The sequence below is a fragment of the Maniola jurtina genome, chromosome 17 (genome assembly GCF_905333055.1).
Source record: "Maniola jurtina chromosome 17, ilManJurt1.1, whole genome shotgun sequence".
In the NCBI taxonomy this organism is placed as follows: Eukaryota; Metazoa; Arthropoda; class Insecta; order Lepidoptera; family Nymphalidae; genus Maniola; species Maniola jurtina.
This window is the reverse complement of record NC_060045.1, coordinates 6,237,837-6,265,089: the sequence shown is the minus strand read 5'-3', so window position 1 is coordinate 6,265,089 and position 27,253 is coordinate 6,237,837. Positions and strand designations below refer to the sequence as shown.

Here is a 27,253-nt window from a genome sequence, read left to right as displayed (position 1 = left end):
GTACTATAAAAAATACTTTGTGGTGTTTACTTTCTAGTTACAATATTTTGCCGTTAGCTTCCGGCTGTACCATAATAGTTCACTCATTAACAAAAGGCTAGAACCCAGAGCCCTAAAGCCAGGTGAGAAAAATTAGAATACACAAACAAAAAAACAGCTGTTTGTTTTTTTGAATTTTACATGCACTAAAGTAAATAAGATAAAAAATAAAATGGAAGATGTATTAGTATTAAAAGATTACAAAACTGTACCAGACATAGTGCACGAATACGCACCAACCTTAAAATTTGGCCATATCCCATTAGTTATTGACAATGGTTTGTATTTTGAATATAAAATTTAATTCAACATTGAATTCAAGTAAGTTATAATAATATTTTATCCTCTGCAATATGTTTCAGGATCTTATCAATGCAGAGTAGGCTGGTCAATACATGATGAACCATATTTGACATTCAAAAATTTAATCGCACGGCCTCGAAAGGATCGGTGTAAAAAGGATGCGGAACCCCCTGTAACCCCGCCCATACAAATAGGAAACGATATAATTAATATCGAAGCGGTCAGGTAAAAAACAAACAACTGAAGAGTCGTTATGGCCAAAATGCAAGCTACCCTGGTGCTAAATTTCATCAGTATTAATTCAGCAAAATAGCCTTAAAAACATTTGAAAATAGGTAGTTAGATTACTTTGTAACGAAGCACGTAGACTAAAACTTTGAGAATAACAACAACAACACAATAATAATAACAACAGCTAATATGCAGCTTTTCTATCAATCAAGAATTACACATAATTATAAATTACTTTTTATATATTTTAATAGTTACTAATATTCATACATTTATTGTGTTCTAGTGACCGCCCACAGCTTCGCTCAGCGAAAATATAAATACTTATTTCCTACCCTGTGGAAGTTTCCATAAATCTGGCTTTATTACTTGTCAATGTTATAAAGGGATCCCCTGTGCAAAATTTCAGCTTTCTGACTCCAACAGTTTAGGCTTGGTGTTGATAAGTCAGTCAGTGAGAGAGAAAATAAAATTAGATATACTAACTGATATGACCACTTGATGGGCAATTAATATTGTGGTACTGCTTTCATCATATTTTGAATGCAGAATTCAGTATACTGAATAAGTTGTTTGAATTTTCTGAAATTCCAGATTTCAACTAAAAACTCAGTTTGACAAGAATGTAGTGACACATTTTGAAGTGCAGGAGCTGGTTTGTGACTACATATTCTCACATTTGGGTATTGATAATGAAGGCAGTGTACCACACCCCATTGTCATGACGGAAGCTTTTGTCACACCAAATTATAGCAGGCAATGTATGTAAAATTGTACTATTCATAGGACTGTTAATTTCCTATAGTATTATGAATTTACCAAACAATGCCCACAATTTCATACACATGTGTATAAATTTATAAAAAAACCCCACGAAAACTGGTTTTCCATGGTAAAATATAAAAATAGAACTAAATTTAATTTAGTACTTGTGTGCAAAAGAATTAGCCATAATCAATGGTAATCGATAATAGACAGTCAAAGGGATTAGTATGGATATGGATATTTCAATTATTGATTTGATGTATTTTTTGAAATAAAAATAGCGAACAAACAAAAAGGCGGGTGACCCGATGTTTAGTGATTACCGCCGCTCATGAACATTTCCAGCACCAGAGGAACAGCTAATGCATTGCTGACCTCTCAGTAATTTGTTGATCTGCCCATTTGAATAACCCCTTGTATTTTTAAACTGTTTAATTTTGAAAGATAAATGTATAATTAGGATAACTTTTGTTTCAGTAATGTCAGAACTGCTTTTCGAGGCCTATGGCGTGCCAGCAGTGAGCTATGGAGTAGACTCATTGTTCAGTTTGTATAAGAATGACATTGGGGACACTGCACTGATTGTAAACTGCGGATACCACACTATACACATCATCCCTGTTATAAGAGGCAAAGTTGTTGCCGAGCATGCTAGGAGAATTAATTTAGGTAAGTTTTTCACAGCTTCTACGGGTTGTAGACCTGAGTATTTTAATTTCATCTTAATATCTCCACGCATTCCTGAGAACAAGAATCTTGACGCATAATAAAGTGACCTGTAATGGTTCCTTTTTTTCTTTTTGAGGTATAGAACCCCAAAAATAAGCAGTTGTTTGTAAAATAACTAGGAAGTTAGGAAGAACGTGAGAGCTCATGTGCAACTTAAAAACTATTGAGTCATTGAATTATTTGTGATGCCACAATCTCAGCTAGGCAAAATACATTAAAATACTTAAACTTACATAATTGATTTCCCAGTCATTTATTGATGAATTTAAAAAAAAAAACCGGCCCAGTGCAAGTCAGACTCGCATACCAACTGTTCCAACGTAGAAATAAAACGGTAAAAATCACTTTTGTTAACATACTGCCAAACTCACTTTGTTTGTAGAGGTTTATTGTTGATATAAAAAAAACTATGTCAGTTAAAGCATTGGTTTTATTGTTTCTGTAAAATATACATAATCATCGATTGACCAGAACTTTCTCAGATTTTTCGACTGGTTAACTTTGAAGATAAAGGAGTGGGGGAGTGGAATGGTTTTTTTTCTGACATTTTGCATGATAAGTCAGAAACTTACATCCATTTTGACCATCATTCTTTCCTTTTTTTATTTTCTTTATGAGGTTTACCAACAGCTTGTTACATGTTTGGTCTGTTAATAATAACTCAACTCTACAATATTTAAGTAAAATGTTAAGCTAATTATTGGTAAACACAGCATACAATTAAATTCCTAAAATGGTACTTCACAGGGGGCAGTGAAATAATCTGCTACATGCATAAGCTACTGCAACTAAAGTACCCTGTGCACGTGAACGCGATCACCATGTCCAGGATAGAGGAGATCCTGCATGAGCACAGCACTATAGCTTTGGACTACCAGGAGGAGATCAGGAGGTGGGCGAACCCTGACTACTATGAGGCTAATGTGAAAAGACTTCAGCTGCCCTTTGTGCAACCCACCAGCTCTTCTGGTTTGACAGGTAAGTCTTTGGGCATACAGAAGACTTTTAGTTTGACTTTCTCTAATTTACTAGATTGATGACAATTGATTGATGGCAATACATTCAGAGCTGTAATTTATTTTATTTTAGAGAGTGTACAACAAAATTGGCCACATTATATTGTATTAATAAATTATTATAATAAACTACCTTTAGCCCGCGACGTCATCCGCGGTACATATGAAATCATATTATTCAGAAGAAATATTCAATGGTGCAAGAATTATTAACATTGGTTCAGTAGTTTCCGAGTTTATCGATTACAAATAAATGATTCTTTTCCTTTTTATTAATGTTATTAGATATCTATTATCTATTATAGATGTTTTTTTTTTATCTTAATATAGCTGAGCAACAAAAAGAACGTAAGAAGGAAATGGCGCGACGTCTTCTAGAAATAAATGCCAGGAAGCGCGAAGAAAGACTTGCAGAGGACGAAGAACAATTGAATCAACTACTAGCACTGCAGGTATATTATTCAGTTTATCTTCACCTTTTAAGACAGGTACCTTCAATAGGCATCTTCTAGGCAAGCATAGCTGATTGCAGCCAAGCGATAGTCTATAAATTAAAAAAAAAAAAACTACTCAGAATTAGTTTGTTGTATGTTTTAGTTTCAAATTATTGGAACATGAATAAATAAAGAAATTTACTTTAATATAATAACTATTTTTTTCTTCATGTTCATTTTATTATTATGCAGGATTTAATCGAGGAAGGGGATACAGAAGAATTTGATGAAGCAATCAAAAGTTTTGAAATAAAGAACTATGGTGATTTACAGGTAGGTAATCATTTATTTATATCTGAAGTAAAAAAATAAAATCAAAAGTAAAGTATATCCAAAGTTTTATTTTAAATCATTCATTTAATATTAATAACAATGTTAAAGATTGTTGAATTATTATAATTTTAGAGGCAAATAGCGAATCTAAACATGCGTATAGAGAAGAACAAGCAACGCATCGCGACGGCGGCCAACGCGGAGGAGCCGGCAGAGCCGCGCCCCACCGGCCGCATGCAGCCGCCGGCCGACCCCGAGGCTTTCCAGACGTGGCTCGACGACACGCGCGCTAAGGTGTGTATATCATCTTTACATTTCTGCGATTTGATTATCTTCTAGCAAACTAAAGAAAATACAGACACACTAACACACACACTTTTTTTCAAATTTTGCGGCCCGAATAATACTCGTAGCTTAATTTGGCCAAATAATGATCTAAGTATATCCTCCAAGACTACGAAATTCTTAGTGGGCGAATCTGACTCGCACTTGACCGGTTTCAAATTGTTCTTTATGACTGGAAGATTCTATTTTGTACTATATCTCGGTGTGCAGTACCGTGAGGTGTCGGTGCGGCGCGAGGCGCGGCGCGCGCGGCGCGCGGCCATGGTGAAGCGCCGCACGGCCGCCGCAGCCGAGCGCATGCGTGCCATCTCGCGCCTTGCTGCCGCCGGCGACGACTTCGGCTACCGGGACTCCGACTGGGACGTGTATAAAAGGTGAGCCGACATAGTCGCAACACAAATCACTCAATCGCTCAATAGTTTCGATATCACACGTAAACTCTCGCGCTGTTCCTAGTTATTTTACATACAACTGCTTGCTTTTTATTTATTGGTGTCATTTTTAATTTCACCATAGTAAAGCCGCGTTGATAGTGACGTCACACACTGGAGCGCCGCATGAAACGAAAATATTCTTGCAAACGCAACTTTAAAGTTCCATTACGTTTTCATTGTTTGAGATATTTGAATTTTTTTTTTTGATTAATTCATTAAAAAAAATTCAAACTTGTTCATTGTGGCACATGCAGTATCAGCCGCGAGGCGGACTCGGACTCGGAGGCGGACGGCGAGCGGCTGGTGGAGCTGGAGGAGGCGCTGCGCGAGCACGAGCCCGCGCCGCCCAGCCACCACCAGCACCAGCTGCATCTCGCCATTGAGCCGTACAGGTCTGTGCTACCAGTATCAGCCGCGAGGCGGACTCGGACTCGGAGGCGGACTCCTAACAGCGTGTTTCCAGTCTGGAAATGCTCGCCATTTTTTGTGTAGTCGTTGATTACAACCCCGTTATACCAAAATTTACCCTTCAAGACATTTTGAAAAAATTGTAGCAAAATTCCGTGCGCAGATTTCACATAATTTATTACTACATAGTGAAAAAAAATAATAACTTTCAAATTCCACCCTTTAGACTTTTCGTATCGAGAGAAAATGTTTAACGAGTGGGAAATTATAAGTAGCACAGCTTAATGGTATCTATGCTAATTAGTAATAATTACATGCAATTAAGTTCCAGTTTGATTTTCTATTATTAAAGGATGCAAAGTTTTGATTTGAACACTTAATAATTTCAGAGCTCCAGAATTAATATTCCAACCTTCAATGATGGGCAACTTAGAGGCAGGTTTAGCAGAAACTATGGAATATGTATTCAAACATTTCACTCCCGAAGACCAACTATTGCTCGCAAATAACGTGTTCCTTACCGGCGGCTGTTCGCAGTTTCCAGGTAGGTTTGAGTAAGTCTGCAGTATTAATTAAGTAGGTACCGCAAATCTGTTCGCCAGTTAACACTGCAAACTTTCGATTCAGAGCTCAGTTAACCTTTCAAGTTAACTGAACGTAAATTTACCACAATTGTAAAGAGATTTGAGATTTACACATAGTTAATTAAAAAAATTAAACAATCAAACATCGAGATGTTGAACCTATGTTCCTGGAAAATTGTGCATAAAACAATCCTGTTAATGCTGTAATCTATGTGATAGTCTCATTGCGATGGTGATAATAAATTGAATTTTCGGCTGAGTTTGTTATGGGCTCCTCAGACCGGTCACACTTGAGTCTTCCGCGCGGACCTTGACGGGTCCCGATGTGACTGGTGAGGGACCTCAGACCGGGCGCGTTTGAAACTTTCATAGCTTGTTTTAAGTTGTTAAATTAACAATTGAAAATCAAAAAGCGTACAGTGGCACCCACTTTGAGCAAATAAGTGACAGATAATAATAATTTGTAATTAATTATCAACACACGATGTGGCTAATACTGTTGTACACAATCTCTTAAACTGAGTTGACAGGTCTAAATCTAGTGCCATCCTTTTCCGCGGGGAGCATTATGAAAGGTATAGTGATACATTTAGTCGTCATTTTAGTTCAAGCGATTGTGTACGACAGAATTAGCCACAGTTATAATGTATTGTCAAAAGTCGTCGTAGAGTCGGAACTGATATGAATAAATTGTTTCCACAGGTCTGAAAGAAAGATTAGAAAAGGAGCTGCTCGAAATGCGACCGTTCCAATCAACACACAAAGTGGTGATGGCCAAAAACCCCAGCCTCGACGCGTGGTACGGCGCCAGAGATTTCGCTGGCAGTAACGAATTCGAGAACTGGTGCATTTCCAAAGAAGAATATTACGAAATGGGCGGAGAGTATTTGAAGGAGCACCACGCGAGTAACAAGTACTACAAAAGTCCAGCGCCTATCATAGACAATACTCTGGCACCGGCGGGGGACGCTAACGTGGTTAAAGAAGAAATTGTCGTTGACTGTTAAGGATTCCTTCGAGCGCGCCCGAGATATTGCACAATATGTACCGCCGTTTCTCAGGGATTGCAAGTTTTTTCTGCTTATAGCAGATTGTAGCTTTTTAATTAAGAATAGAATATTAATTATATTAATGTTCAGTACCTACAATTAGTAATAAATAACTTTATAATGAATTACAAATATTTTATTTTACCAGTATTTTCGTAGGATCAATCTTTTTCTCGGTGTATTTTGTCATATCCGCCATATTGGATTTCTATTTATAACTACACGCAGATCGCTGAAGCGGTCAACATACATGGACCAATGATTACTATCTATGTCAACATATTTTATCAAAATCGAATGAGAAGCTAAAATGCGGAAACGAATAACTGGAAACATACATAAAGGTGGATTTTCGAATCGTCAACTGCCTGTCGCATGATGCATCAGTGGCGCCGTGGCAGAGCATACTGCAGTTCGATTGCGGATAGTGACGGCGGTTGATGCTCGCTCACTATTGGCTACTTTACATTGTTGCAACAAGAATTTAGCCAATAACAATTGCGATTGTAATAATGATCGATGCAGGTTTTACAGAATCGAGTGATGTAGGGCACGTCATTCGAGCGCAGTATCATTGACGCCGCGGCTCGATTGCGGTAGTTTGACAGCTACAATGTCACGATCGCAATCACCTGATTGGTTGATGCTCGCTCACTAACGATCGCAATCACCTGATTGGTTGATGCTCGCTCACTATTGGATACAATGCATTGTTGCAAGGATACCTACTATAAATTCAGCCAATCAAAACAATTTGCAGTTTCTCCGCAATCAAGGAGCGGGTGTTAGCGCTACCCTCAAATAACGTTCCTAGCATACCTACTACAGTAAGGTGCATGAGACGGATCTGCCCGCGAAATTCACAATTTGTAAACTAATGCGACAAAGTAGGCTTATGGTACAATTTCTTAAACTGAAAAAAAAGTAAAGATCAAGTAAAGATTTTTATATAAACATGTGGAGATGATACAGCCATTGGCGCAATTAGAATGCCATAAGCCTTTGTATTTTAGTTTACAAATTGCGAAATTAATTTGAATTTCGCGGGCAGACCCGTCTCATGCACCTTAAGAGCCGGCAAACATGGCGGAGCGCAGCGCAGAACATTTTTCAGTCAAAATATTATCAACATTATCCTAATTGAAATAATATCTATAATCAATTGTGCATCCGCACGCAGTCCCGCGCGTGCTTGCGCATCTTCTGGTAGAAAATCGCGTAATGCGTCATGCGATTAGAAAACTTCGCGGGCATGCTCTGCACTGCGCTCCGCCATATGTACGCCGGCCCTTAGGTGGCCTTTCGAATAGAGTCCGTGGCGTCAGTTATAAATGTAGTGAACGTCTTTCGAGCACACACAGATGCCTTGTCATATGTATTAGGGTCACTGATGCATCATGCAACAGTCACTCGGACTCAAAAGACCACCTTATCCCGCTGAATTGCTTATATAAATATATAACAGGTAAAAATCAAACAAGAAGTTAAGCCACAAATATCATGGCACGTTTATTTTTCTCCACTACATGGCGACCTCTAAAAGAATCGTGACTTGTTATTTTGCATTCATATAATTTTCTTTTTAATAGAGCCCTTCCAAAAAGGGCACTAATAATTTTACAATGTATACTTTCCATAAAATTAAATAAACTCTGTATTTATTTTGATCTCAATATAAATCACTATGAACATAAAAAATTTAAAAATCGCTTTGTTAGTTCGCTAATTAGGTATATTGATAGATGATACTATTATAATAAAGAGTACATTTAAAAAATCACATTAAAGCATATACATAATGCTGACTACATAATTCCCTTACAGCCTCTTTACTAAGTTACAAGTCGCATACTCGAGTAGGAATCACCGATAAACAGTATCGAAGAATATCATAGAAAGATTCAGTTTAAGGTGATGATGACACCTAGAGCGGTTTATACCTACTTGTAGCGTTGTGGTCAGTCTCAACAAATTATACAAATATAACCATTTTCAATCAACCGAAATAAACGTATACATGCGTTAGGATAATAATGTAACGTAATACAGGACTGATGCAATGTCACTTATCTGATTAGATCATCGCTTAATCTATCACTAGCTGGTGCGTAAGTGTTGTCAGCCGCGTAACATAAAACTAATAGTAATAATAATAATTTATCACAATCTATTCACACTAAAGGAAACTCTCCGACGTAAAGCAGGCTGTAAAGGCGACATTATATTCACGTGCAATGTAATACACCACAGTTAACAAATCTAACTTATTCGATAAAATATAAACTAGCCTAAAAATTTTAACAATAAAAGAAAAACAGTTGTATTTAAAAATATTGGTCAATAATAAACTCTGTAGAGCTATAACTAAATGACCGCGGTTCAAAAGAATCATGCCATGATTTTTGCTCGTCGACTTTTAATTAAATAGGAATTAAAAGTATGTAAAATACTCCAAAACACGTCGAGACTGGCTCAGAGCCATAATTTGTTAGTAACGTTATAATAATATGTGTATAGCTACAAATTGTAAAAATCAGCGACTTAGAAATAGCTCTCAGTATATAAAAAAAAGTTAAAATCCTTAGGCTGTACTCTCGTATGATTATGATGTAAGCAACGCAATATGTTGGCAAAGCGGAAGTATGCGTAAATCTAACGATAAGATAGAACTAAATATGTATGTAGCTTAGACGTATGATTACTGCGCCACCCGCGCGCCTCGGCCCGGACTAGCTAGCCGCCTTCCGACGCAATATACATTACACTCGGGATAAGGATATGTACGATTTCTTTAACCGAAGTTATGAGTCAGGTGAACTGGTTGGTCCGACACCACAACCGCTCTGAACATTTTAACATAAATAAACACGACCTAACGTTTGCCAATCTTTGTGAGTATACTTACAAGTTGTGAATCATTTCATTGGGTTCAGTCTTTTCTACGGTCAAAACAAAACTAGAGAAAAGAAAACAGAACATAACGCTCCGACGGTTACGTAATCAAATACATACTTTAATATTATTACCCTCTAAATATATAGTAACTAACATCGGTATGTAAAATAGTTGGGGCAGAGAAGACACACAAATTCATGAACCACTAAGGACTCGCCTTAAAAACTATTTATTAAATATGGTTCCTGCACTAATTTATGCGTCTTAACTGTTTGCTCGTGGCCGTGATCCGATACGAACGGTGCGCCTTGCCCTACTCGATGCGTAAATATGGGTTGTAAACGGGGAGCACCTTTCGTAACATACCAGGGCCACTACTTCTTTTCTTGGTCTCTTGACTCGGTGAGAACGGGACAGAGATAGATGCAATAATATGATAAAGAAAACAATCGATAAAGACAGAACAGATAACAACAAAAATATATTACTTATTCCATAATTTCCACTCTCGCCGAGCCCGAGTGACCGATAAACATTTATATACTTTTATTATGTACCTAGTTTACTATGTTGGTGTTTCTATTCCCATCATAATATCTATGATAATACAACGGTACCAACATTGATAAACACCGATCGCATGGTACTTGACAATGTTGCTACAAACTATTGGTAAATAACGTTTTTCTCAGTGGCTGTTTTGTTTCTGGTAATTGAAGATTTATACTACGTTTTAAACCAAAGTTCTAGTTTCTCTAAATAATACTGTTCTCAATGGCTTGGTAAGAAACTTAATAAAGAAAGATTTTTTATAAACATGAAAAATATATTTTGACGCTACCACTAATTTTATACTTTCATTTTCTGGGGAACTAAATGCATCCGTCATGTTACTTTATCTTAAAGTATCGTGTACATACATATTTCATTTCATATGTAAATGATAAATGAGATATTGGCCTATTTTCTCGTGTTTCAAATACAGAACTATCAAAATATAAAAAAATATTGAGGACTATCAAACAACATCCATATGTATATTTATTATTATCATTAGGTATGTATATCTACAAGGAAATTTTGATTTTAATACCCAAAAGTATACTTCTGTGCTAAATACTCTATGATTAATTCCATTTTTTATTTCATCAGTTCGATATACTCTATGATTGTAGAAGAAAAACAGTTCTACAGATCATACGCTCTTACTTATATTTTGAATCGTATTATTTCCATATCATTCGAATAAATAAACCCTACCAATATTTACAATTTCGACCCTCAGCTCAATGGACACACACCACATCGTGGAAATAAAATAATGTATATAAAACAATGTGAACAGAAAACAATACAATATACTCAGAAGTTAAACAAAACAGTGGCTCAGAAGTCGGTACATAACACTACGAGAAGTCGAGCTCTCTACAATATTTTATTTCCATCTACCCTGACCTGCAAACTTAACTTAACTTACTCTACCACATCATTTACATAGAAATGGCACCAATCTATCTTTGATATCAATAATGGCAAACCTAAGGAACCCCCGCAGCTGACACGGTGCTCGCACTGCGCGTGCTAAACGTTGTCTCAAGGTTTGGAAGACTACTGCGCTATACTCTACACGTTATTACTATTACTCCAATTAAACAGCAATGGTAATCAAGTCTTAAACAGCCAAAAATACAGTACAGTTTAACAAATTTGGAAAGTATCCTAAGTCGAACACAACACGAACTATGTGAAACGTAACGTAACTAGGCAAATGACGAGACGAGTGAACAAAACCAAGCGTTATCAATGGTGTTATGATCGATATTGCCTAACATCGCTATCTGCTAGAAGGCACAAGTTCCAGAAGCTTCACAACTGCACGCTGGAGATGCCGCGCCCGAACTGGCTCGAGCCGCGCCCGAACATGCTCGAGCTACTCCAAACACGCTCGAGCCGCCCCGAACATACTCGAACAGCCTGATTATGCTGGAGCCGTCCCAAACATACACGAACATCCCGACTATGCTCGAGCCATCCCAAGCATGCTCAAGTAGCTCCGATTATGTTCGAGCCGCCCCGAACATCTTTGAACAGCGCCGATTATGTTCGAGCCGCACCCGATTATGCTCGAGCCGTCTCGCACATGCTCGAGCCGTCTCGCACATGCTCGAGCCGTCCCGAACAGTCGAGCCGCGCCCGCGCGACCGCGTCTCGGGCCACGAGCGGCGAACACACATTAAGAACACCGAACGTAATTTCATTATGAACGAAATACGATTAAAAAATATTGCCAAATTTATGTTGCAACAGGCACTTCTCTGGATTACTCCAATAAACATCATATTAAATTTATTCTGTGAAGCTTTATTATTGCCTCCGAGGACTCCGCGACATTTTATTTTGTACTTGTACTTTATTATTATGAAACCTGAACCAACCACATCATTAAAGCGTTCCTACGGATCGGTAGAAGTATCATACTAGAGTCCCTTAAATTTCTCACCGTTCAAAATACTTCACGTTATATCGGTAACAGTTCTATAAAATTATCGAACTCCATCTACTCTGAGACGATCTAAGTTAAAGCATCGCAATAAGATATCGTTACATTCTACGACTAATGAAGACGGGGACGACAAGCGATTGAACGTTCAAAATTTAGAATTTCAAGGTCGGTGATTTACCATTCACGATACCGAAAGTTTATCACTAAGCAAATTAGAATATGAGATCAAAAATTTAGGCCTACAATCTATACGATGAGAGTTAAGTATCGATTTATATATGCCACCACGAATTAATATAATCGTGTGATGGTAGAGATAAATCACAGTTGTGGATAAAAAATCACAATGCAACCGTAGGCGGTACCGCTACGTGACTACCGGCTGCGTCCTCGACTCGGTGTCGTGTGCTGCTCGAGGGTTGCTGCCATCCGCTCCATCCCCCTCCACTGCGCTCCACCTTCCTCCACTCCGCTCCTGCGCCCGCGTCACGGCCGACGAAACCAAACGGATAAATAAATAATATAAAATAAAATCTGATCTGTGTATAAGTCCACGCTGGACGTTTAAAGAGCTCCGGCTCTCGACTTGGCGCATTCTGTGGACAACCTAGCTGCCCATGGAGGCTGCCTCACTCTCTATATTGCACTCGGGCTGCTCGCTGATCAATCGACGGATATAAAAAGTTCTGAAACAAAATAAACCACTTTTATAGATCTTAAAGACAACCAAATTGTTATAACCCAAGAAAACTATAGCATGAGTGTCAGCAATGAGGAATACGATGCAGAGGGGGGGAAGGAGAGAGAGATACTCACGTAGTGCGGATCAATCAGCGTGGCGCATGGCTGACATCGGCGGCTGCGGCGTAGGCGTGTGTGGCGGCGGCGGGGACGCTGCAAAGACAGTTAAATTATATTATTTGTTTTTAAATTTTATGTTATGGGATTAGATCCGCAGGAGAACCAAGGTCATTGACATAGCCCAAACTATTAGCAAGCTGAAGTGGCAGTGGGCAGGCCATGCCTGTCGTAGAGGCAATGGCCGTTGGAGCTGGACAGTCCTTGAGTGTAGACCGCGTATATAAGCAAGCAGTGTGGGACATCCTCCAGCACGATGGACCGACGATATAAAGCTGGCGGTAAGTTGATGAGGAAGGCTGAGGACCAAGTGTGGTGGTGCTTTTAAGGGAAGGACTATGTCCAACAATGGACGTCCACAGGCTGATGATGATAATAATGATGAAATTTCATGTTGATGGTACGAGTACCGCACAGTAGAGTACACAACTCACACATGGAGGCGATGGACTGCGGCGACATGGCGGACATCTTGCTCTGCGTGTCCTGCATCGACACCTGCGTGCCCTGCGACGTCATGTAGCGGTTCACCATCGGCACGAAGCTGACAACACACAATGTGCCCATTTTTTATTGTTTTCACAAAAATAAAAGGGCATCTATCGCAATATCCTAAAAAAATGTCGGCCATCTTTGATTTCAAAATGGACGTCATGTTTGATTTGGGACACACACACATACACACATTAAGTAGGATGTAAAATGGTACGTGGGATACCTGAGGTCGCACACGCCGGGCGAGTCGTAGTTGCCGTTGGAGTTGGCGTTGGCCGCGCTGCTGATGGTGCCGATGCTGTTCGCCGACATGTTGCTGTGGTTCTCGCGGTGCACGCGGTTGTGATGGCTGCGGCCAAACAAACACATTTAATAATACTGCAGGAGGAAGAGGAAACAAGATGGCAAGGGTTGCAGCGCGACTCTCTTCTAGAAGATATAACAACACGCTCACCGTATGAGGTAGCTGTCGCGCACGAAGGTCCGCCCGCAGACGCTGCACTCGTAGCACGGGCCGCTGGAGTGCGTGCGGATGTGCAGCGCGAACTGCGACTTCGACGTGAACGTCATCGAGCACCGCTCGCAGTTCAACGGCTTGTCTGCCACGTGCGACCATCTGTTGAACGACAGGCACGGGGGTAGAACACACACTCTTAAACACTGTTAAAACGAGACAGCGTTATACCGCTGGCAAGTCTAAGCAAAGTCAAAGTGCGCTCTATAGATTTCAACCTAATACTCCAAACTAAATAAATCGCGAGAAGTCTCTAAAAAATCCAACATTATTCTATACTAGAAAGTAAGTAAGTATGATGGTACCTGTGTGCTGTTACGTAGCTCTTCACCGCGAACCGCTTTTGGCAAATATCACATGCGTATGGACGTTCCCCTGAAATGTACACGCTGTTTTATTACTGTACTTCAAATATTGAAAATTCTATTAGGCCAAGCGATTGTTAACAAAACAGAAAGCTATGACCAAAAGAAAAAAGCAAACTAAAAGCATCGTTAAAAAGACGGCAATATGCAATTAGACAGTATGATGAAGTCTGAAATTAATGAATTCAAGCTAATAAATTATAATAAATGATAGAAGACTGAAACTTAAACGATGATGCAGCGAATGATAAAATGGAATAGGTACAAGTCGTCGGTGCCACATCATTAAGTCCAGAATCAGTAGTATACCTGTTATCGCAATTTGCCGTCTTCAATGCATCTTCCAAAAACGCAGTGGATATATTCACACAAAAATAAAAACAAATAAAATCAAACACTAACAATCCACCCTGTGTGAATAATTACCCATAATTTAAAAGCGGAATGACGAATAGCATTAGTTTGAATCTCCGTAACAAAAATAATAGCATCAAATAACCAAGTAAATAATTTAATTTGTTAAAGAAGATTGCTCGCGCATCTAATGCCGATCGTCATTTGTCTAAGCTACATGTTGCAAAAGGCATCGGAAAGAAAACTAGAGTTTGTTCGATGTTATTAATTTGAAAAACGCTAGTTTGTTCGGACTACCAAATTGCACATCTTTATAAAAGTCCACGATAGGTGTATCGCGGTGACGCGCGTCGTACCGGTATGAATTCGCTTGTGAATGTTGAGTGTAGACTTCTGCGTGAAGCGTTTGTAACAGACATCGCACTCGAAGGGCCGCTCGCCTGTGTGCGTGCGCATGTGTATTTCCAGGTACGGCTTGCAAGTGAACGCCGCCGGGCACTCCATGCACTGATACGGCCGCCCTTGCACTGGCATCAACCACACATTAGTTACTGCCCGCTACCGATAAGTGATATGTGGCACCGACAACTTCGACATCATCAAATAAACAGGGTGTCGCAATATGATCATAGGCGCGAAAGGAAATAGAAGGACTGACAAATCGCAGAGGGACTGACCTGTGTGCGTTCGTTTGTGTATGTTGAGAGTGGACTTTTGCGCGAATCTCTTGAGGCAGACGTCGCACTGGTAGGGCCGCTCGCCCGTGTGCGTGCGGTTGTGGATCTCCAGGTACTGCTTGCACGTGAAGGCGGCCGGGCACTGCAGGCACTGGAAGGGCCGGCCCTGCACTGTAAGCACACGCATGAGTTGCCGCGGGCGAGCACACCGCGCGCCGCGCGCCCCGCCTCACGTACCTGAGTGCGTCCGCTTGTGAATGTTGAGACTCGACTTCTGCGTGAAGCGCTTGAGGCAGATGTCGCACTGATAGGGCCGCTCGCCGGTGTGCGTGCGGGTGTGTATCTCCAGGTATTGCTTGCAGGTGAAGGCGGCGGGACACGACAGGCACTGGAACGGTCTGCCCTGGACTGGTGCCCAACATACACATTATAGCAGCGGCGAGCCCGCAAGGGCGCTAGCCGCCCTCGCACTACGGAGGTCGCGGCGCCGACTGGTCGCCGCTCGCCGTACTCCGCTCCAAGTCGATTAGACAAGGGTATTGAGCAGTGAATCGGCGGAGACCGGGGCGGAGTGTGGGGGCGGGCGGGGGCCGTCCGGCCGCGTGGCTTCACCCACCTGTGTGCGTCCGTTTATGGATATTGAGGCTGGACTTCTGCGTGAAGCGCTTGAGACACGCGTCGCACTGATAGGGCCGCTCGCCTGTATGCGTGCGCATGTGAATGTCCAGGTAGGGGCGGCGGGCGAACGCCGCGGGGCATTGCCCGCACGTGTAAGGGCGCCCTTGCACTGCGCCCAGTGCACACACAAAAGCGAGTAACGCACGTCGCCGACGCAAGTCAAGCTTGGCCCCCGCCCGCCCCGCCAATCCCCCCGCTACGGCCGAGCGCCGCCCGTCACAAGCGCGACTTTATCGCTCATCGATACTACCCAATTTAGATACGCTGTGTCGAATTACGACACCGAGGCGCCAATATTGCGTCATTGCGGCGATTGCATTACCGCTTTTGTGAAAGAATTAATAATCATGAAGATATGATGATAACAATAATGAAATTACTAATCTGAAGTGACTAAATGGGATGAGGGAGCGACCGGCCGATCGAATACAGGCGGAAGGATCGTCGGCGAGTGCAGAAGTACAAAAGCGCGCACGCAATGAGTTAAGAGGGCGAGATGTTAGTCGGAAGCAACGAGATGGAAGCTTTGGGGAGCGTAACTCAACGGGTCAGGCGGGCAACGGAAAAGTGGGAAAGAAGCATGACGCTAAATGAGATGTGTGAGCATGTGACGAGTCGCAAGTCGCTAGTCGGATCGAAAGGAAACTGCTTTAAGTGTATATGTGGGCTACTAACCCGTATGTATCTTTTCGTGCAAATTGAGCGCGCACTTCTGCGTGAAGGACTTGAGGCAGACGGTGCACTGGAAGGGCCGCTCGCCTGCGCCGCCGCGGGGGGACAGAGAAACAAAACAAAACCACGATGGACAAATAATTCCACTCTTCCACCATGAGGGAATCACCTCGTTATTTGTCCATCAGACATTCTGTCGCCTACTATAATAACAAAATTTCACAACGTACACATGCTTTACTGTTAAGTGTTTGTGAATAGTTTTTGAGCGCGCTCGACCTGCGGCAACGACCCGTGATGCTTTCGGACGTAAGATTATTGCTTTACTATAATTTTGCTAAAACACTTCCAAATCGCTAATCTCTATAAAGTAATCGGTAACTCGGGAGCCCTTAAACTATTCACAAAGAAGGTGTCGAAGTCACAACAGTCTTTGAAAGAGGGTAAGCGACGTTTCGGTTGTGACTCGGAGACCGTAGGGAAGTAATGAAATATCAAGGGACCCACCGGTGTGTATACGTTTATGAGTGCCAAGGCTGGACTTCTGCGTGAACCGCTTGTCACAGATGTCACATTGATAGGGGCGCACTTTGTTGATCAGCGATTGGATGTGCTCCTCTAGAAATAGCAACAAAATCCAGCTACAAAAACGGTTCCGCTGATTCCTCCAACGATAACCTAATGTACGTCAGCTCTAAAGTTACTTAATTGATTGTCTACTTAAGGATTTTAGGGCAAATGCCTACCGGTGTGTATCTTTCCGTGTCGGCCCAGGCTGGACTTCTGAGTGAAGCGCATAAAACAGATGTGGCACTGGTACGGCCGCACTTTCTCTAACAGGGCTCGTCTGTGCTCCTCTATAAGGTATACGAGTTTCGATATAGCGTCACTTCACTCACTCAAACAAATATATAGCATTTACGAGTAACGATCTAACTGCACACGCATCCACACGCAGGGGGAGGTTGGCTCCGCGGTATAGTGCCTTCTGCCTCAAGTGGGGAAGTCGCGCAAACAAGGGTGAGAGAAATGGCAAACTAGGATGCGCCACCACTGTCTTACTCAAGATTCGAATTTCTCTAATGAATATTGGCCTTAAGAAAAGTGGCTTCAAACAGTGTGTTTGTTTCTTACAATTTAGTTATAATTCAGCAAATTAAGTAATATGAAAGGATCGAGACGATACAGTGTTAAGTAAAGTCGTAATAGAGATTAGAGGAAGGGCAGAGACCCACCCGTATGTATTTTCTTGTGTCTGTTGAGGCTGGAGCTCTGCGTGAAGCGCATCTGACAGAGCTCGCACTTGTAGGGCCGCTCCTTCACCATCAAAGCGCGCATGTGCTCATCTAAAAGCGAGCCGTCTTTTGATCCAAGCCACTTCGCGGAACGCACTAAGGACTCTCAGTCGCGTACAGCGGGAGCCCAAAGTGTGTTCCATACCTCCCCCTGTTTACCTCTCATCGACGAAGTCTTCCTCGCGCCCTGATCTTGTATGGGACATTATTAACTACGAGACACAACTCAAAAACTATTCACATCTTAATGTTAAGCATATGTGTTGTCAGATTGCCGCGAGCGAACTGTGAGTCGCACCAGTGTCGTAACTTCGTTATGATCATTTGTATAATTTGATTCATAGTGCAACAAATAATGTGGGCCAGTGCATATTTAACTTTACTGACAACTTTTCGTCCAGAGGCCACTTACTACACTTATAGATTGAAAAATATAAATAAAATATCTACGTTATTTATACTTAAATTAAGTATCATATTAATATCCGTTGACTAATAATATAAAATAAAATAAAAGGTGTACGTACAGGATATTTTAAATATTATAGTATTCTTGACCTTCCAAAAACGAGCGTAAACGATTGATGAGCAAATACTTTAAAATTAGTTACTGTGCAGACATTGCGTATAATATTATTATGCAAAAGATCTTAACAACTGTCTACCCCCTTTAGTTTAAGGTCCTCTATGAATATGAATACTATATTTATACGTAATGTCTGCCTTTTTTTATAATGCTCGATAAACATGCCTCGGCGAGAATATGATTTAATTAATTTTATTGTTTTGTAGCGTTATCCAGTTAAATATAACCATTGTAATAAATATCAGAAAAATAAAATTATAAAAACTAAGAAATCAGGGCGACAAAACGAAGTGAAAATAAATCAAAAAAATATCAACATAGTAAAAAAACCAATTTAAAACACATCCGTATCGCGGAAACAGGAGGAGGTTGACTTGATCGAAAATATAAAAAATGTAATTATTTATTATTGTATTTGCTAATTAGTAATTTCAATGGCTAAAATAAAAGATCCCCTCATGGTAAAAATTTACATGGGAATGTGGTTTTAAAAATATTAAATGAATTTGTGCAGTTTTCTATAAAAGGTATTAGATAGACAAGTGATGTAACTTCCATAGAACCTCCTGCTAAGACATTTGACTAGAATATAACATCTGATTATTTAAGAGGGGTCTCTCCGTCACTCGCTCCATACAAACGTAGTTCCAATTTCATTTGAATATTAAGAAACCAAAGTCCATGAAATTTTGCAGACATATTCTAGAAACTAATATCTATCTGTGGTGGCCTGTGGTTTTCCAGATTTTTGTTAAAATATTCGGTTTCAAAGTTACGCGGTCTTAAAAATTCACATACAAATCTTTTGAGCCCCTGTAATTTTAAAACTACATATTTTTAGAAAAATCTAAAACACCACAGACACAGATATTAGTTTCTAGAATATGTCTGCAAAATTTCATGGACTTTGGTTGCTTAATATTCAAATGAAATTGGAACTACGATTGTATGGAGTAAGTGATGGAGAGAGCCCTGTTAATAGTAATTATATTGTGAAATTAATCATTAAAAAGGCAGGATGCACTTAAAGTAAAAGAACCAAAATGTGTAATAAAAGTAACCATATGGAAATTACATTAGTCACATCGGATCATGACATAGAATTCTGTTATTAATAGCTGTTATTAGCTCACATGGCATATTTTGATCTTACGTGACACTTACTTTTAATAAAGTTGAGGAAATAAAAGAACAGATTCTTTATTTACAGATCAGATTTATATTAAAGCTGTTTAAATTAAATTAAAATAAATTAAAATACTTCAGTACAAGAAAATACAATCAGGAATAAATCTAATGTCTTCGAAACAATATAAATCTGTTTTGTAAACACAAAAGGCGTCATCATACATTGTTGGTCGCCCATTTTCGGCACTAAAAATGATACTTAATTTTTTTTAACAACTGCCATACATTTTGGGAAAACTATCACTTTTGGCAATGTGGAATTTACTTTATACACATGCATATATTATTTAGCTGTTTGTAAATATGTTTAGCTGGACACTGGATAAGTATCCATTCATATTATAAACCAGATATTGGACCGGCTTAGGCGATCCAATACCTGAATTTGAGTTTACCAGAATTTAGCTTGCAGTATTTTAGATCAGATACACGAACTTGGATATTTGGATTGTAACACTAGCCAACTAGCTCTATAAAATGATATTAGAGTTTCTGACAGACTGTACGAAGACGCGCGGTAACCAATGCGAACGGTAAAGTATGGTGTGATATGACAGCCAACCAATCAAGGACACTGAGCGAGTTGCGCCCCTTTAGTTCATGAGACCCAAGTCATGACTTTATTTTCTTTTTTTTAAAATTTGATTTTTAAGGGGTTTTTATAGGTGACCTATATGCCAGCCCCATCATTACAAACTAAACTAAAACGTAATATATAACATGGTACATTTTTAAATTGATCAATAGTAGAAAAACATACAAATTTAATTTTACATAAGTGATACGTAATCATTTACATCAATTTAAAAATAAAGCTACAAGGATTCCAAACGCGCCTTGATTTAAAGTTGTTGAAGCCAAGAAATTCAGCTGGGTACATTAAAAACACCAAGTACTGGCAACAGGCGACCAACAAGGTATTAAAAGAATCAGCCCACACAATAAATGTACACATGGTTGGTACAAATAAAGCTAGTCACTCACCGGTGTGGACGCGTTTGTGCGTGTTGAGGCTGGATTTCTGCGTGAAGCGTTTGAGGCACAGGTCGCACTGGAACGGCCGCTCGCCGGTGTGCGTGCGCATGTGCACCTCGAGGTACGGCTTGCGGCAGAACGCTGCGTCGCAAACCTACACATGCGCATATAATATTACTAGCTGATGAAAAATCACGTCAATCCTTTGCTCCGTGATTGAAGGACAGACCAATAAACAAACACACTTTCGCATTTATACTATGGGTAGACATAATATGGGTAGTGCAAGTCGTAAACCTAGATAGACATCCGCATATAATATTACTAGCTGATGCCCACGACTTCGTCCGCGTGGATTTTAGTTTTGAAAATCCCGTGGAAACACGATTTTCCGGGATAAAAATAGCCTATGTCAAAATGGTGATATTGCATAAAATCGAGAGGAACAAAAAAATTTAGTGTAAGCTGTTGAAACTGTACTGCAATTGTACCGTTTTGATCGAAATCACGGCCTTTCAACTCACTGGATCATGATGCCACAGGCTGTAGGGGAGAAACTCTTAAATTAACAAAAACAGTGAACGACAAAACATAGAAGGCGCAATTATATCAATAAAATTGTTATTCGAAAATAGGAGAAACTCATTTTTTTTAAACTTATGTAAAAATCATGATTGATTAGTAGTACCTAGTTGTGTAGATGCGGTATCATCACCACTTGTATCACCACGGTACATATTTCGTTACGGTAAAATGGAGCGGGCCGAATATTTCTATACTTTGACGTACACTGAAACATATTAATGAAAAATTCTATTAACCCTTACCGTGCACTGGAAGGGTTTATTTCCTGAATGGAGCTTCATGTGGACGTAGTACGATGAAGCAGACGACAAGACTTTGCCACAAACCTAAAAAATAAAAACAGCATTGTTTATAGGTAATATACCTACCATTTGATTGGGATGGCTCCTAAATTTGATTTTTACGTCAAATGCAGGGTTGGCATTTTTTTAAACAAAAACCAGTATTTAACATCTCGCGATTTCCCACGCATGCCCATTGCTGATGATGTCACGTCTTATGTATCGCTTTTCATCTTTTAATAACTAGCCCTAGTACTTGATTTGAAAAGCTTCTAAATTATTCATCTTGAGCAGATTAAAAAAAAAAGTTAAACTTTGATTACACATCCATCCATCAATCACATAGATTTGACGGTGTTTAAACTATAATACGTACCTTACAGGCTTGCGGCTTAGACCTTGGTATTCCTTGACCGTTTGAGACTTCCATCTTTGTTTGAACTGATCCCATGTCCACCCCCATGCCCTGCAAACGAATTTAATAAAAGATTTGCTATGGGACAATATAATGAAGGTTTTATTTTAGTAATTTTAATAGTGCATTATTATCACCTCAAAAAATTATTGATTACAATTTAATGGTTTTAAAACTAACTAAACCTCAATATAAAAGCATACATATTATTTTGGTCCTTTGAGATGGATGGAAACAATCCCTACTAATACTAAAAATGTGAAAGCGTTTCTGTCTACTAGTTTCTGTGAACCATCCATTTAACAGTTTTTGACATTTGCACAGTTAGCTTACATTCTGGGGACGGATATAGTCCCAGAAAAACAAAGAGCTCCCACAGGACTTTTAAAAACGTAAATTCATAGAATAGTTTAAATATGAATCTTTAATATGAATGACTTTGCACAAATTTTGCATGCCTGATTATTATGTAAGGTGAAACATTTCTACTGGACAGTATGTACTTAATAACATTTCATAGTAAAAAATGTTTCTGCAAATAAAAAATCTTGAATTTTGAATCTTCATCTACTTGGTAGAGAGATAATTTGAATCTTGGAGGATTGTTATTTTTGAATATACGATTTTTATCCCAGAAAAATCCCCAAAGATTTTTGAAAACCGATATCCACGTAGGCAAAGTCACGGGCATCATCTAGTCATAAATAAAATTAGGAAAAAGGCTTAATGGGTTTATTTTATCAAAATACAAATCAGTAGGTAAGTAAAAATACCTGAGAACATTGCCGGCCGTCCATATCCATTTCAACTCCTTCATCTTCCATACCTTTGAAGCTTAGCTGTAATTAAAGGAATTCTAGGTTAGGCACAACACAATAATATTACGAGCCGCTGGATTCAGGCGACGCAAAATGTGGCGTGGGGCAATTTATTGGACGTAGATCTCTTGTGGGGACTAAATACCAATGTCCAGCAATGGCAATTATTGTTACTTTAGTTGGTAACCTATAAAAGCCACCTATAAAACCCCCAAAAAAAGTCAGATTACAAAAAAAATACCTAATAACCTTCAATATAGTAAGTTCTTAGTTCGATAGTTTCTCATGAAATCTTTTCTATTTCTTTTACAAAAAATATATTATGTTATGTTAGTAAATATTTGAACAGTTGACTAACGTTGTCTACTTCATCGTCGTGCTGCAGCTCCTGCTGCTGGTGCTGCTCCATCAGGTCCTGCTGGTGCTGCACCTGCTGCTGCACCGACAGGCTGTCCTTCGAGTCCTCCTGGTGGTGTTGGTTCATGATGATGCCGTGCGCGGAGTCCGAGCGTACTATAGTCGGGGGGCCGGTGTTGACGTGGGGGTGTGTGTAAAAGCTATAAAGGAAAAACTGTGTCATGTCCTCGGATTTCCACACACACACATGCAAACAAGTACATACACCCACACATTGATAAACATCCTTAATCTTATTGTAAAGTGAAAAAATTCACCACAATTTATTCACTTTAGAACTTGTATGGATCGGAAGTACCTTACTTGACTGTACCTTACTTGTAACATAGGTTTTTCCAATAGAGATGACCCTTTCAAACCTTAAATTTGTTCACTTTTTTTCATTGTTGCCTATAATTAAGGAGTTTCAAACTTGCTTATAGCCCCATTAAAGTAACTTTTAACTGTGCTTAGTTGACAAAACAAATTACAAGTTGATGTGGTAAAATATTATGTCTATATAGGTGATGGAGGTGAAAAAATTGAAATTTTGACAATAACATTTTATAACACAGGCATTCACTATGAAAGTATTTTTGGAAATTCCACTAAGATAACAAAAATCTGACCAGAAAATAGGGGATGAAAGTTTGTTTGAAAGTCTGTCATTCATATCCTATGATATCCATGAAAATGGGTATTTGTACTTGCAATCAAAAATGAGGGTTTTTTGGAAACTTCATTCCTTCACCGATTTTCAAAAATTCCACCCAAGTGAAGCTGGGGATAATCAGCTAGGCTTTTAGGAATCTAATTGGTTTGATGAACACATCTCTGACCCGCTTCAATGGATAGGCACTCTTAGGCTGAGATCTACCGAGTGTACTTTGACTTTGCTTAGACTTCAGTTTCAGTTAAAATGAGACAGATTTATGCCAGCAATATAGTGCTGTCTCTTTACAGTGTCTTAAGTCTAAGCAAAGGCAAAGTGCGCTCAATGAATCTCGTCTTATAATGGTCAATCCTCACCTCATGGGCTCTGCCTTGATCTGCTGCTCGAACATGGATATAGTGGCGAGTAGGTCGCCGGGGGGCGGCACGGGGACGCCCACGCCCCGCGCCACGCCCCCGACGCCCACGCCCCAGTGTGCCGGGAAACTAATGGCGACTTGCCGGCCGCTCCATCCTCAACCACCACCTGCAGAATGGACGATTTACTCTTAAGCAGGCACTCACACGAGTGCCACAGGGGCAATCTAGGATTTTGACCCTAAATTGCCCCCTTAATAGATAAGTATATAGGTAAGGTAGAGGAAATTTCCTAATTGTCCCTACTGCAGGGTGGCAGGAACACATGACCTTCCTATCTAGTCCCTGCCACCCTACCACATGGCGGTGTGTGTATCAAAATTGGAGCAATTTCTCAATCATTTTTCCTTTGGGGTTTGGATGATACTGGCGCTATTCTGAACATACATGTTCCGCGGGATGTTTACTCTCATTTGGAACCGCACGCATGACATGTGTAGCAAAAAAAACTAAATTGCCCCATCCGCTGTGCGACTTAGATTGCCCCTGCAGCAGGTGTGTGAGTAACCAGCTTTACAATGGGTTACTTAACTCCAGTGTTTAACTTGCTAAAAGTTTAATATTAAGGTAAATAGGAAATGAGTAAGTAAATAATAGATTATATTATCTTGTATTGTATTTCTTTTAATTTAATAAAATTGTTACTGGTTTTTATTTTTTGTAACTACTATAACTATAAAATTTGTTACATTAGTTTTTGGATTCTGGAAATTCTTTCACTGATAAATTGCTATATTATCCCAAATTATGCATATACTGTGAACGAACTCGCGGGCAAAAGCTAGTCCAATATATTTTGAGCTGTATTTGTACTACAAAAATATATAAGTATTTAATAATATTACCACTTTAAATAATATGCAACTTAGTTATTAAGGGAAACTACCCAAACAGAAGCTGTTGAATTGAAATATAAAAAACTGGCAAAGTTCGAGTTGGACTTGCACAAAAAGGGTTCTATACAAGAAATAAAACTTTTTAATTTTTTTTCCGAATTTTGGCCTTAAGTTGTGCTACAAGACATTGCTACTTGACAAATTTCATGATTCTAGGCCAACTGGAAGTACCCTATAGGATTTGATTCCCTTCGTTCACAGACACACCAAAGTGATCCTATATAAAGGTTCCTTTTTTTCTCTGGACATACAGCACCCTTAAATTACCATGAATTGAAACAAATAAAGAATAATTAAGTAAGTTGTTTTATTTAACTGAAAAAATTACAATAATTTACTTACAGTAAATTAAATCAAAAACACTAATAGAAATAATAAAATCATTTGTAAATAATTGTGTACGTAATACAAAAATATTCATTGAATAAAAAATAGATTTAGAAGCATAATAATAGATTAGATGATTTTGCTTAAATGCAGGAAACATGCAAGAGATTTACAAAAGTCTAGGAACAATTTTACAAAAATATTTGTAACTTATGTTGTCAACTGGTCATCAATTAGATTTGATAAGAGTGGAAAATTTGAGATATTTATTTTCTATCAGAATACTCAGTTTTACTTTACAGCATACTCTTGTTATGCTTAAATAAAAGCAAAGGAGTAAACATTTTAGTCTAGTAAGACTTTGCTCAAATTCTAATATAATTCCTATATGTTTCTGACAGTATTGTTGAACTATAATAGAATTAAGTGCTAGTGAACATAGGGCATTGACTGACTCAATAGGTCTAGTATGATATAGTTATACTCCTTGTGAAATGTATGCGTTATATTATATCTAGATAGCCGCGCTTATCATGCAATGTATGTAAGCATACAATGTACAAGATGTTTGTTTATACCTCTATAGTTAACATAGCAAATTCAAACAAGAATGTAAACAAAACAAAGTAAAATGATTCTTTATAATGAAATGGCCGAAGCTGACCGCTAGTCTCCACCCAGCTTCCCCCCCTGCCATCAATAAAATGGCCAATTCGTTATTGAATTTTGTCCCCAACTTTCAAGCCGAGGCTGCGCGACGCCGGTTGTTATGAGAAGCGTAATTAATGACCACTACAATTGTAATGTAAACAAAAACTAGTCTACGAAGCTATAAATTGCTATTAGTAAGGAAAGTTATGTCATATCCGATGTCTAAATAAGCAGAATGCATTTTTGCGATACCACTAATCGCTTACTTTGTACTTGTAAACAACATACAGAGCTTGCAAATAAATACTCGCGCTCGCTACAAACACTAATCTTACATATTTTATAGACGGAACGAGCTCGAGTTTTTTCAATTGTAATTATTCCATTTATGTGCAAAATGATAAGTTTCATTATGCTTATTGACTATTGTTATATATAGCAAAACATTGTTTCTACTCACATAAGTAAAGAAACACCTAAAAATAGTGGAGTGTGCAGAAACACATAAATTAGAGCACTAATTACACAATTTCGATAAGATTGGCCATTCGAATTATGTTTTTCTTGGGCACCGACATAAAATGGCTGCTACCTCATTGTTCTGCGCGTTCGTTCGTGCGCATAGAAGCCGTGAACGCTTGGGGACGACTTCTCCGCCAATTAAAATTGTGGCGCGAAATTTAAGGCATCCTTAATGATAATTACTTAATATGTAAATTATATAAATATAATTTTAATTACAGAACCTGATTAGGACATAAAATAATATAAAGGAAATTACGATCACTTGAATAAATGCTAGAACGTAAAATCCAGTGTCACATTCATGCTCTTCCTGGATGATGTCGTTTTTGCAACTCTTGCTCATTATTTTGTGCCGATGTCCAACTCCCTCAATGTGTTGATTGTATTGGTTGTAGGAATTAGTAAATATGTCACACACTGAACAGTGCCATCGACGATATCTTACAACTCGTGGAAGTTTGGTTTTCTGCTTTTCTTCCATTTGAAAAAAAAACTTGTTTATTGTGGATACGCGTGTTAGTACAAAATGACATTTATAGCAAGAT

The 27,253-nt window shown here is 39.1% G+C and overlaps 3 protein-coding genes across 25 annotated transcripts in view; 1 reads left to right on the top strand and 2 right to left on the bottom strand.

Moving 5' to 3' along the window:
* Positions 1-7,791, bottom strand: part of LOC123873650 (26S proteasome non-ATPase regulatory subunit 14) — a 29,389-nt gene extending 21,598 nt beyond the window's left edge. Inside the window, exons 1-2 of the mRNA XM_045918608.1 lie at positions 7,776-7,791; positions 6,764-6,783 (exon numbers count right to left, since the gene is read on the bottom strand). The gene's annotated coding sequence lies outside the window, so the exon portion shown is untranslated. The remainder of the gene's footprint in view (positions 1-6,763; positions 6,784-7,775) is intronic.
* On the top strand, positions 127-19,218 carry LOC123873635 (actin-related protein 5). Of its 2 annotated transcripts, XM_045918583.1 has the most exons (13): positions 127-317; positions 402-567; positions 1,168-1,334; positions 1,816-2,007; positions 2,815-3,045; positions 3,414-3,535; positions 3,770-3,850; positions 3,983-4,144; positions 4,406-4,569; positions 4,884-5,021; positions 5,427-5,581; positions 6,324-6,643; positions 19,190-19,218. In XM_045918583.1, exons 1-12 carry the CDS (start codon positions 212-214, stop codon positions 6,626-6,628), a joined length of 1,989 nt encoding a protein of 662 aa, XP_045774539.1. In that variant the 5' UTR covers positions 127-211; the 3' UTR covers positions 6,629-6,643; positions 19,190-19,218. The 2 variants fall into 2 exon arrangements, with proteins under 2 accessions (XP_045774539.1, XP_045774538.1); XM_045918582.1 differs by lacking the exon at positions 19,190-19,218 and having other exon boundaries at positions 6,324-6,757.
* LOC123873632 (zinc finger protein OZF-like) lies at positions 8,155-27,253 on the bottom strand. 22 transcript variants are annotated; one of them, XM_045918556.1, is made up of 21 exons: positions 26,644-27,253; positions 24,250-24,418; positions 23,183-23,381; positions 22,780-22,845; positions 21,968-22,057; positions 21,553-21,636; positions 20,735-20,879; positions 17,917-18,027; positions 17,428-17,538; positions 17,189-17,299; positions 16,685-16,768; positions 15,948-16,118; positions 15,569-15,739; positions 15,332-15,502; positions 15,011-15,181; positions 14,241-14,310; positions 13,876-14,037; positions 13,645-13,770; positions 13,361-13,470; positions 12,885-12,962; positions 8,155-12,754 (listed from the first exon to the last, which is right to left on the bottom strand). In XM_045918556.1, the coding sequence occupies exons 2-20, from the start codon at positions 24,282-24,284 to the stop codon at positions 12,895-12,897; spliced, it is 2,256 nt and encodes a 751-aa protein (XP_045774512.1). In that variant the 5' UTR covers positions 24,285-24,418; positions 26,644-27,253; the 3' UTR covers positions 8,155-12,754; positions 12,885-12,894. The 22 variants fall into 22 exon arrangements, with proteins under 22 accessions (XP_045774512.1, XP_045774514.1, XP_045774517.1 ...); XM_045918558.1 differs by having other exon boundaries at positions 15,948-16,031; positions 26,644-27,252; XM_045918561.1 differs by lacking the exon at positions 17,189-17,299.